At 43.9% G+C, this 12397-nt stretch overlaps 1 protein-coding gene across 1 annotated transcript; it reads right to left on the bottom strand.

Moving 5' to 3' along the window:
* Positions 1-6193: 6193 nt before the first annotated feature.
* EDN1 (endothelin 1) lies at positions 6194-10784 on the bottom strand. The gene is made up of 5 exons (XM_054058911.1): positions 10525-10784; positions 10263-10395; positions 9215-9373; positions 8840-8947; positions 6194-7485 (listed from the first exon to the last, which is right to left on the bottom strand). Exons 1-5 carry the CDS (start codon positions 10586-10588, stop codon positions 7347-7349), a joined length of 603 nt encoding a protein of 200 aa, XP_053914886.1. The 5' UTR covers positions 10589-10784; the 3' UTR covers positions 6194-7346.
* Positions 10785-12397: the final 1613 nt, after the last annotated feature.

The raw sequence follows: 12397 nt of genomic DNA, 5'->3' as shown, positions 1-12397 counted from the left end.
GTGAAGGATGTCCTTGTGCTTATGGTGAAGCAGACTTGGGGTGAAGCAAAATTAAATTAGCAGCCTTAACACCACTGGAAAGCACATCACTGCAAAGCATCCTGCTGGATGTGCACTGAGAATGATGTAATGGTTAGCAGAAACACAGGAGGAAAAACAGCAGGCCGAGTCTCCAGCAAAAGCCACAAGATTTTAGAAAGATAAGGGAGTAAAATTTTTGGAAAAAATTCAAAAATATTCTTCTTATGAATACACAAAAAAGAAACATAGACAAAGGAGTCACTAGAGGTATCTATGGATTTCAGTCATATGCTCCATCTGCATGACTGATATCCTGAGGTCCTCTGGGCTGATGAAATCAGTGGTGATCCTCCAAAGCCACCCAACTGTCATCAGCTTAGTCCATCAAGAAGCAAACTGGGACGAGCAGACAGCCCTCCTGATGGAGATGTTTCCTGAGAAAAATCTGTTATAAGATACTGATAAAACCTGTGGGATTATTTTGAGACCATACATATCAACTGAGAGCTGTTACCATCTCAGAGCAACCTGCATGGCATTACCCAGGGTGAATCCACAGCCACATGGGAAGGGCGATTTATATTTCTAGGGGACTGAGTGGAGGTGCTGGTGTGGCTTCTGACTTGCAGCCACCCTCTCCACTCTCCCTCCCATCCCTTGAGAAGAGCGCCAGCATCAGCATCAAGGAGGGTAAGCTCTATGGAGCCTAGCAATGATAATGCTTTTCAGCAGCATGGGTTCTTTGATCCCTGCATGTCTTGCCACATAATGAAGTCAGTCACCTGATGGATGTGGTAGGCAGCCCATGTGTGAGGAAAGAGGTTTCTCCCTTGCAGTCACACGGGAGGTACAGTCGTGAAGGAAGAACCCAGCGGGCACTCTCAAGGCACCTCTCCTGCAGATAATATCATGGTTCTTGTTTTGTGCTTCTTTGTTCTACTCAAAGGATGCTCACTGAAGCGGGTGAGCAAGGTCAGGGTATAAGGAAGTACGGAAGTCCTTACTTCCTTCAGGAGGTAGTTTGGTTCTGCAAAATACCCAGCACCTTGGATCCATGGAAGCTCTCGGGCAGTATGTGCACGTTTAAATTATGACATTTTCATAAGCAGCTGATGGCCACAAAGTTTAAGTCTTTGTAGGACTGAGCCTTGCTGTTGGTTAAATTGCATGTAAGATGTCTCAGCTACTTGGAAATCCTTCAACAGGCAAATACAGAACTTAAAGGCCTACATCTTTCTTATAAGAATATGTTAGGCAACATTTGACCAACGTTTCTCTCCACTTTAGTTTGCTATCTACTTTGTGAATATCACTGCTTTATACTGCAGTTAGAAATAAGAGATGATGAAAATAAACAAAAGAAAAACAAATGTCTTGCAACAATGAAAACAAGAAAGGTGACAAGAGAAGCGCTGGTCCATCAAAACACTCAATTTATGCGGCTGCCTTTGCACAAGAAGCCCTTAGGGCACTAATTTTTCACTTCTTCACCAACAGCTTGGCTGAACTGAGTCTGTGAAAAGAGATGGAGAAAGGCAGAAGAAAATGCAAAGCCAATATATATGACCAAAATCCAGTGCTGCTTTCTTCTTGCCAGACTAGAGGTTGGATTTCTTTCTAGTGACTGGTCCATAGCATACTTTCTTCCTTTAGCTAGAAAAATGTTAGATTTTTTTTTTTTTAATTTCCTCGGAGGGGAAAACGATAACAAAAGTGTGGGCTTGAATTAGTTAGTGAATTCAAATCATTTCCACAGACCCCAAAATAGTTGGAGAGGTCAATGAAACCGCAAACTCCATGGGGTGCATCCATTTCTGAACCCAGTTTCCTTGAGCCAGAGGCAAACTGCCCTGTTGCTTAGCAAAGTGATATTTATCTAATTTGTTTCTAGAAAATGCTTGTGCAGAGAAATTAAAAGAAAAAAAAAAAAAGAAAGAAAAAACAAAGCCAACATAAAATAAACCCCAAACCCACAAAACTCAGAGCAAGAACAGCAAAAGCCACTGGAGCACTATGCTAGCATCAGCAAGTCAGTGTCCATTTGCCCCAACTGCAGTTATAGCAGAAAGAATGAAAGCTTTTGGGGTCAAATTCTGCTCTCATTTTCTCTGGCATAAATGATGCTTTTAAAGCTGAGGGAATCGTTGGCTGACCAACTGACTCAGTGGACTTCAGGCAGAACTCAGGTCTCCTTGACCTGATCAGAGCAGAGGAACTTGCACCAGGCACACCGCTAAGACATACCAGCCAATTGTTTAACCATATTGAGAAACAGTGAAATAGGCTTCCCTATCGTTTTCCACCTAGCTCAGATTTGATCAGAGATATAAAATAAAGAAAGACACGAACTTGCATTCTGGCTAAGTTTCTGAAATATTGTTCACACCATGTTTACCTCAGAAAAAACAATCCCGCCACTATCTTTGTACTTTATCTGTGGCACTCTGTCTCTTCGCATACTTACACTCACCATTGCAGCTTCCAAGCATTCTCCTCTAATTAATCAAAAACTCCATCCTTCTGTTTCCTAGGTCACGAGGGAAGAACAGTAAATTAAACAAAGATATCAGTGAGCATGGGAGATGGATTTCTACCCAAGGAGCCTAATAATAGTGCCACGATGCAGACGAAGTAAAAATTGATACGGTTTTATATACACAGAGGCAAACAGTTGAGTGTGAAGAAAGTAAACATCAGATAGCATTTGAATAGTGGTTTATACATCTTATTCTGTGTTTGTAAATATAGAAGTGTGTTGTGGTAGCTAAATTTATCCTAATGTAAGGAAACAAGAACAAACAGGCTGGTATTTGATGACTTCTATAGGCAACGTTAGGACATCATGCGTGAATTATTTTGGGGCAGTTCATGATAACATAATACAGATTAGAGTTGCCATTTTAGGAAAAAAATAGGTCAGAATTATGTAGATAAGATGGAAAGAATTTCAGTAGCATTGTAGTATTTTCCTGATTTGAAGCCTGACTCACATGTTGAAGCTTTGTTTTATTGTATACCTTGTTTTGTTATGTAGTCAAAACACCCGTTATCCACAGAAAATAAAAATAAACCAGCTGAGCAAGAAAGAATTACACAGTGTTGAATAAAAATAAGCATACCAACTTTAATTTTGGAGAGAAGTAGTTATCTTTTCCTGTTAAGTTTTTTTTGAGGGAGATACAATTTGGTAATATCTTGGGAAAGGAGCTTTCCCTTGCTCTTGATCTGAGCATATATCAGGTCTATTTTGGGACCATTACAGTATGGCCATGGTGGAAAGTGGCAGCCCTCTTCTCTATATGCTTCTCTACATCCTTCTCAAATTTCACCCCAGTTTAGAAAAACCTCTCACTTAAAAAGGAGACCATGGCCATAAAAAGTTTATTTTTTAAAAGGAAGAAAAGCAAGATTAGTTCAAGTCAGAAGAATGAGTGCCCCTGCCTCTGCAGTCAGCAAAGTGTTTCCATTGGCTTCAGGTAGAATACAGGTTGGTTTTTTATGAGTAAGAATGTACTTTTACACTACTCTTTGTTCAGTGCTATAAATCCCAGCACATAGCATGCCTCTCTTTTTTCACTGGGGGTTCTGACCTGAGTTACTGAATTGCTCTCTGCTATGGAGCTCACTTTGAGAGGGAGCAAACCTCTGGGACAGAGTTTGGTACTTGTATGTGAGCCAGCCTTAAGATAAAATCCTTTGTGTTCCCTTTTGCTTATTCAGTGAGACAAATATACTATTAAATTCTGCTTTTTGGTCCAGGTGACTAATGCAAACCAGGATAAGCTGGATAAACCAGGATAAGGTCAAGGAAAGTGATTTTCCCCCTCCACTCCACTCTCATGAGACCCCCACCTGGAGTGCTGCGTCCAGTTCTGGAATTCCCAACATAGTAAGAATATGGAACTGTTAGAAGGGGTCCAGAGGAGGGCTACAAAGACGATCAGAGGGCTGGAGCACCTCCCATAGGAGGACAGGCTGAGAGAGTTCCAGTTGTTCAACCTGGAGAAGAGAAGGCACCCAAGACACCTTACAGCAGTCTTCCAGTACCTGAAAGGTCTACAGGAAAGCTGGCAAGGGGTTTTGTTACAAGGACATGGAGTGATAGGACAAGGAGGAATGGCTTGAATTTGGAAGGGGGAAGATTTAGATTAGACATTAGGAGGAAGTTCTTCACAATGAGAGTGGTAAACACTGTCACAGGTTGCCCAGGGAAGCTGTGGATGCCCCATCCCTTGAAGTGTTCAAGGCCAGGTTGGATGGGGCCTTGAGCAGCATGGTCTGGTGGGAGGTGTCCGTGCCCATGGCAGTGGGGTTGGATCTGGATGATCTTTGAGGTCCCTTCCAACCCAAACCATTCTATGTCTCTAGGCTGCAGTTTATGCTCCTATGCCAGAAGGTGAATAGTGGAGGGGCACATCACCTTTCACCCCAGCTGCAGGTGAAGGAGTCCCTGGAGCATGCAAAATGACATGCCACTCTTTCCGAAGCTTTAAGCCTCTGACATTGGAGCATCCCACCTTTCTCATGCTCCTTGCATTGTGTGAGGCGCTTACTTTACCTCTCAAGACTCTGGGATTATGCCTTCCAGAAAATGCCAGTGAGTGTTCTTCACTACACAAAACTGCAGCACGAGCAAGCAATGAGAGTAGTGTGGAGGGGAAGAAAAGCAGGATGAAAGCCAGCTTTCGAGTCCAGGCATGAACAGAACCCTAGAAGGAACAGGTTTATTTTCAGGATGATCTGTCAAGAATCCCTTAAGCAGCCAGCCAGGAATTTGGGCTACTAAAGGCTATCCACAACACCATTTACCCCAGGCACCTACAAAATCCAGACAGCTATCCTTAATAACAGTGCAGATGATGCTGCAGCACTTCTCCACTCCCAGAATCACTCCTTTCCCCTGGTTCCCTCCAAGAGAAAAACCAGGAACAACTTGGATGGGAATGTGCAGCCCCTTCCATGGCAGGGGCATCCTAGGCACCTTGGGCATCCCACACCATCCGTTTGCCTGCCACATCAGCTGGGTGAAAGACAGCAACTCAAATACGTGCTTATTTATTTTCCCAGGCAAAGGCCACCACTGAGGAGGGAAGAAAGAGAAAATCAGAGAGTGTTAGTGAGGTCTCTTCATGCCTGACAGAGGTCACCAATCTGCACGTGCCTCAAGCAGCTCACACAGGCGATGCAGCGATCAAAGGGTGGCTTCAGGGGCACACATCCTCCCAGGTTCTACTGTCAGACTCTGGCTGCCAGCACTGACATCTCACCACTGAATTATCACCCCAAAATGTAGCAGGGCAGCATGAAGGAACCATGATATTGGCTTTATTCAGCCTTCAGCTTTTCTGCTGCAAATCAATGAATATTGACAAGAAATCCAGAACAATTTCAGAATTTTTTAATAGAAATTGTATTCAATGTATGCAGGCATTGTACACCTACTATTTCATGTGTAAAATTTTGTTTAAAAAAAAAATTGGTTTTATCCAAAAAGTGTGGACTAACTCTTGTGAGTTTGGTTTGGTTTTGTTTTTCCCCTATAGGAACAGAGAAGATTAAATCCATTTATTTGCTTTAAGCATATTTCCAGCTATGACCACTTTAGGCCAAAACGTTTGGAGGTAGGCAAAGTTTGGCTACTGCTCCAACTCTTTCCTGGTCTTGGGCCAGGCTCCCTTGAAGTCTCCATCTTTAACTTTTGTGGGTTGGGCTGAGACTTTTTGGGCTAGCATGGTAGTAAGCAACATAACACAGCTTAGCCCAATATAGCCCACAAAACATCCAGTGTGTGCATTTTTTCCTGTTAATTCATCTATATCCAATCTCTTACTGGCCATATTTTATTGGTATGGTAAATCCAACATTAGAATTTGTACTATTGGGTGAAAAAGACATCAGCCATATGAGAGTGCTGCTCCAAGATAAATTGATTTGGCCAATACGGATCTCTCTGTGAAGCTCCGATGAGCATGCTTGAAACTGGTACAAGTATTATGTGTTGTCTCACATCTGTCACAACCTTTTTGTGTTGTTATCTGGCTAATCTGTCAGAAAGACAGTCATGCGCACACACTTCATCTCGGCCAGCTTACTATGTAGTGTAATCTACCTTCATGATCATGGACCAAACCCACAGTCTATGGTAAAGTGGGGTATATGAAAACCAAGCAAATATAGTAATTAAAAATATTTATTTCTGAAGATATTTACCTTGATAGGCATAAAGCATTTCCCGATTTCATACAGAAACAGTTAAAACATGCATAGACCAATATGGCCTACTTCAATGTGTATTCAACATGGCAAACATAAAGAAGAACTTGTGTAAATATAAATACAAAACACAAAAAATAAGCACATAAGATTGAACCTGTCAGCAAATTCAACAATGTGAATAAATTCACTGCAAGAAACATTTACTCAGTATTAGCCTTTTGACATAATTCAAAACAACCCCTTGTCCTGATGCATTTCCACTAATCAAAGCACTGAATAGATCTCACAACAGCCTCTGGTACATCCCCAGTTCAGTGCATTTTCTGTGTCGTGCAAGACACAACAACTTCTATTATTAGAACTTCAGTTAGCCAAATATCCTTGTTATGGGAAACCTAGTAGTGTCCTCTAACTTTTATTTTATATTGAAGGGTCCTTTGTTATCCAAAACCAAAGGACTCTAACTATGCAAACAACCACAGTGTCTAACCCACATTCAGATAACTCTGGCTGTACAAGTAAACTAGACTTCTGAAAAAAGGCAAAGGGTTGCAGCTGATTAGTTAAGGCAATAACAAAGTGTAAAAATACTCTAGCAGGAGTGCAACAAACAGTAATTTGAGGTAGATGTGTATCTATGCAGTAAGTCCTGATTAAAGTAGCACTGTGGCTTTCATTTTTACATTTTAATCAAAATGCAGAAATGTTTTTCGCTTTGACATTTGTCCACTCAGATCTTGCTTTCTGTGCTTTCTAAGCACATCTGTGAGATCTTCCATACGAGATGCTATTGATGTAGATCCTGAAAGTTGCTCAGTTGGTGGGTAACATTCCAGAAGCAACATTCAAATGTTTCTTCAGAAAGATGGCTTTTCATGTATGTTACCATGGATTCCCCCTCACCCCCTCTTCCTGTCCATCTGAATTCCAAAACGATGAAATCCTTTGCTTTTAAACCTCCAAATATGGGACTTCCTTAGTGTGCTGCTCTGCTATGCAAACACGTGGACAGAGACCGTTCACCATTGTGGAATGTTAGAAGTCAAGAGAGAGTTTTTTGCCAGCTTTGCCAGCAAGTGTGGTGGAGAAAGACTCAGGTGATCTTCCCACTAGGATGCTTTCAGGCTTTCCCAGATGCTTTGCCTTTTGTTCGCCCTGTTATGTTTCAGCTTCCACCCTTTCTGGAGCTCAGCCTTCAGCTTTGCAATGCTGAAGGAAGCTTTGATACTGTTACCAATAGCTTCCAGCCTGCAAAAACAAGAAATACACATTTATTATTACAATAACAAAGATGAACCTCCAGTCTGCAGACATTCAGTTTTTTATTAGGTAAGTCTTAGCCTGGATTTCTGCCATAAGATCCTCAGTAACTGCTGATTGCTGTATCTCTGTCAGAATTACACTAGCTTAAGCCACTTGAAATACTGGATTCATAATTTAAACACAGATATTAAAATAAGTTAAAATATTCATTGAAATAGCGATGCCCCAGACTTCCTTAAGTAACACATATCGAATCAAGAGGTCTTTAGTGTTATTCTTTTTGGCTGGTTTGTTTCTTTTAGGTAAACCTGATCCTTGTTCCAATGAATGGTGCACTTTTCAAGGACGCATGACCTATCTTCAAAAATTATTTAAGGCTTCCAGGGTCTAAGTCTCACTCAAAATCATCAGGCTGTCTAATCCCATAGATCCTGTTCTGCTTGTGAAAGAAGCACTGAAGAGTCTTCTTTTATATGGGTAAACTTTTGTATGCCATACTTCGGCATGGGCATATGGCTGGACACTGAATGCCAGAGCTGATATAGCTGTACCTGCACTCAGCTTCAAAGACAACTTCTCCCCTGCGGGGTTGATAGCTGCATCTCTGAACTGCACTGTGGAGTGATATTGCTACCTACTGCCGCTCAATTTACATACAGATCTCAAAGGGCAGTCCTGACATTTACTCCGACTCTCAAATGTTGAACTAGGCTCAAATACTAGTTTAGTCTTCATTTTACCTTTCCTCAACCTTTTAGCAGTCATTTGCATCACTAATATCCCCTACTCACTTTACACAAGTTTATCAGGCAAAACAAGGGACAAGGCAGGCAGGAATCTGCCTCCTGCCTGCTTCTAAAAAAGCCAGCCCTACCAGCCAGAAGAAACAATATATTCAAAACATGGATAAAACAATATTTTTTTTCTGCAGTAAAATGGAGTAAAGCATCTAAGAAAAGGTACTCTGACTCAATTTCATTTTAGAATAGTTGGGATATAATATTTTTTGTTAGTTAAGATACTGCATGAACACACTAAAATTACAGTGCCTAATTATTTTTGCCAGCATTTAATGATTTCACACTCTTCTGAAGCTTGGTGCATCTTTAGGCCAATAACTAAGCCTGCTTCCTCTAAGCAAATGGAGAATGCTAAGCAGAGCTTAGCACCCATGTCTTCACAAGCTAAGAACCCACTGCATGAACAAAGATATCCTCATTGATTCCGCCAAAACTCTCAAGCCGAAATCACCAGCTAAGCCCACACTGACCCAAAGGCAGGTGAACTGTGCTCTCTATTGCTGCTCCGGGGAACTACAACAGGATGAGAAGAAACTCACCTCTTTATTTTCCTGCTGTCAACAAGCTGTCGGCTCATGCATTTGAGTCCGATGCAATTGCCAGCTTTGTTGCTGTGACGCGAGGTTTTCTCTACCGTGGACTGAGCCCTGTTAAAAGTGAAAAGATGCTGCTGTTAAAAAAAAAACACCCAACAAGTCTGCGGTCCACAAGGTGAGGCATGTCATCATCTATTTCTCAAGGCATGTTATAAATGATCGAAATTTCTGGGCCGAACCATAGCAGCGTGAGCACTCAGGTAGGAGGCAAGGTTTTGGGCAGATTATTTGCTCAGCAAGTGCCAAAACGAGTAACACTGCCACAATCCATCCCTTCCACATGCACCGCCTTTTAAAGAGTAGGAACAATAGACATACCAGAGATCTTTTCCTGTTTGGCAGAAGTTCAGACATTTCTTGTCCTTCTGGTTGGCGCATCTGCACCTGTTGCTGGGTTCAGCGAGCATCTCTGGCACCATGTCCTTTAGTGATCTTCTGGATCGAGAAGGACCTCCGAGACCATATGGAACAGTCTTCCTATGATCAAAGAGACAACATGAAAGTCATTCAAATAATTCTGTGGCTTCAAAACAGCAGGATATTTTGGGTAATCTTATCAATGGGACTGATTGCATGAGTAAAGGTTGTGGGATTGGGAATGCCTCCTTGGTCCTAATCCCTACACAAATGCATCTGATGATCCCACAACATATTCATTAGCACAGCTATTGACAAGGCTAATGACCCTTTAATTGTGATTTCATAAGGCTGCTGTGCCTCCTATGTGATAGAAAGCAAAAAAAAACTCATCTCTGAACTTTGGTAACTGGTAACGCTGAAAGAAGCAATAAAAGTGAGGAGCAGATCCTCTTGGCTCTTGAAGAGACTCAGCAGCAGAGCAAGTTACCAAAACCAGTGTTGGCAGTGTCAGGTGAGGCTCTAGCTCACTACTTTTTTTGGTGAGGAAAGCATATAAATGGACACTGTACATGACCCTATTAACGCGTGGGATGAGCTAATTTGCAGCAGAGCACGACAGACAGTGAGGAGCCACCCTGTGTCAAAGCAACCTTCCTAGCACCCTCCTCGGCTGGAAAGAAAAACGGTCAGACAAATTCAGGCTGGCATAATCATACTTTTGGCATTTTGTCTGCTTCTGATTCATAGTGAAAAGCATCCCGCAGCCTTTGCTGAGCAGCACCCGAAGGAAACGCTCCCGCTCAGATGTTAGGAACACAGGTGCGTCAGGGCTTATCTGCTCGACCTAGGTGGTCAAATCCTGCTTGAGCGGTGTGTCTGCCAAGCTCGGCAGAAAAGCGGGACGGAGGGGAAAACAAGAAGGAGAGACGACGGGAGTAACTCTTCCTTCCACCCCTTCCCAGGGAGTTTGTTCTTCCTCAGACCCCCTTCTCTTGCTCCCACTCACTCGGGAGTGTTGATCCAGATGATGTCGAGGTGGCAGAAGTAGACGCACTCTTCGTCCAGCAGCGAGGAGCAGGAGCAGCGGCGGGCGCGGCGGTGCGCGGGGGTCGGTGCGGTGCCCGCATCGGCGCCGGGGGCTGCGGGGAGGGAGAAAGGATGCTTCAGCATCCGCGGCAACCACGCACCCCCCCGCCCGAAGAACCCTCCCACCACCTCCGCCGAGAGCAGCCCCCAGGGGAGAAAAGGGGCTGGAGGCAGGCACCTACCTGCATGCAGCAGCCCCGGGGAGAGCACGAAGAGCAGGGAGACGAGCATCTGGGAATAATCCATAGCGGATGGCGTGGGAAAAAAAAAAAAAGATGAAATAACAATAAAATAAAAATTAAAAAAAATAAATGAGTAAAAAAAAGCGGAGGTGTGCAAAATGTTAATAAAAGATAAAAAAACGGAGAGAAGCGTCTCGCAGCGTCGGGACGGAGCGGGAGCGGGCGGTGCAGCGGCTCGGTGCGCCCCGGCGCGTCTGGCTGGCGCGGCTGTCCCCGGCACGCTTTTATAGCGAACCCCCATGGAGCGGGTAAACAGCTCCGGCGCTATTTTATCCCGAGACAATGTTGTGCCGCTATTAGTCACCGCGCAGGCAACGTGCGGGCCGAGATAAGGCCGGGCTGGAAAGGAAATCGCTTGCAAACTTCAGAGCGGCGGCGGCGGGACGCGGCGGGGGGGGGGGGAAGAAGCGGGGCGGGGCGGGGGGCGCTGCCGCCGGGAGCAGCGCTGCGGGGCGGCCGCCAGGGGGCGCGCCGAGCCCTACCGGGGCTGTGGGCATCGAACCCTGCGATCTGGAGGGGGGAAAAGACTTGTGGGATCATCAACTCCTCATTCCTACGTGCTGTATGTCATATACGGCAAATGTCAACATACAGCCCCGGTTACGCGTCTTGGTCCTCTTGCATTGCCTTTATTTTGCCATGGCAAGTAAATCCGCTTGGAAGAGCAAGAACGGAAAGGTCTGGCTGCAGGCATCAAGTTTGCAGAGGGTTTCCCAGTGGGATTAGTCAAAGGACAGTGAGTGGTTTTCTGCATGTACATGATAGTAATGGTGGAAAAAGTCTTCCTCATCCACAGACTACTTTTGTCAAAGCACATCCCTACGTTTGCTGTGCTACACCAGCCTAACAAAGAAAAGCTTGCACGTGACACCTTTCCTACCAAGGCTGCCACCACTTCAGCTGAATGCCTACAACTATAATACTGAACACATACAGAAAAATGAGGAATTTGCATTGCCTTCCTTTTGCCATGGCAAGTAAATCTGCTTGGAAGAGCAAGAACGGAAAGGTCTGGCTGCAGGCATCAAGTTTGCAGAGGGTTTCCCAGTGGTACCAGTTCAGGTTCTGTTGATGAGGCAAAGTGGAAATGGCTGGTCAAAAATTCCTAGTACAGATGTGCCTCAAAGATGCTCAGTGCAAGCAGACAGAAAAGCTGGCCTTGTTCCTACGTGCTGTATGTCATATACAGCAAATGTCAACACACAGCCTCGGTTAGGCATCTTGGTTCTTTAGCTGCACCAGGAACCTGGAGTCATATTCACCCTCTACCCTCTCACCCCTCTATGTTTCCCAGGTGCTCTGGTGAGTGTTGATGCTACAGACTGCATTCTCACTTGCAAACAGGCTTGTTCTTGCAACTGAAGGGAGTGGGTTGTAGATGTAAGGTGATCTCAGCTCAGTGCTAGGGAATGGACAATTTTCAATATGCTGTTCCTGTTTTCCTGGTAACGGAATGTCCTTCTTGTAAGTGTCACCAGTGAGTGACTACTATAACAGCTCCTGGATCTGTGTGGTCCATATTTTACCCAGAACCAGTATATTTTAGTGTGTACGTGTCCCTTGAAAAATAAGAGGATACACCTCATATTGTCCTTTGTAAAATAAGGAGAAGAGTTGCTGAATTTTATTTCATTTTTTTTTTTAATTTATTTATTGTAGTTTATCTATAGCTGCTCTTCCCTGACAGCTTTTGGTGTAACTTATTCAAGCTGAGACTGGGTACAAGAAACAGCTGGTCCATGTTCAGAGTAGTGTTTCCTCACAACTCTGCTTTCTCCTGGGATAAACAAGGTCAGATAAAGACTAGGAACTC

Source organism: Cuculus canorus, chromosome 2 (genome assembly GCF_017976375.1).
Source record: "Cuculus canorus isolate bCucCan1 chromosome 2, bCucCan1.pri, whole genome shotgun sequence".
In the NCBI taxonomy this organism is placed as follows: domain Eukaryota; kingdom Metazoa; phylum Chordata; class Aves; order Cuculiformes; family Cuculidae; genus Cuculus; species Cuculus canorus.
This window is presented reverse-complemented; position numbering and strand designations above follow the sequence as displayed.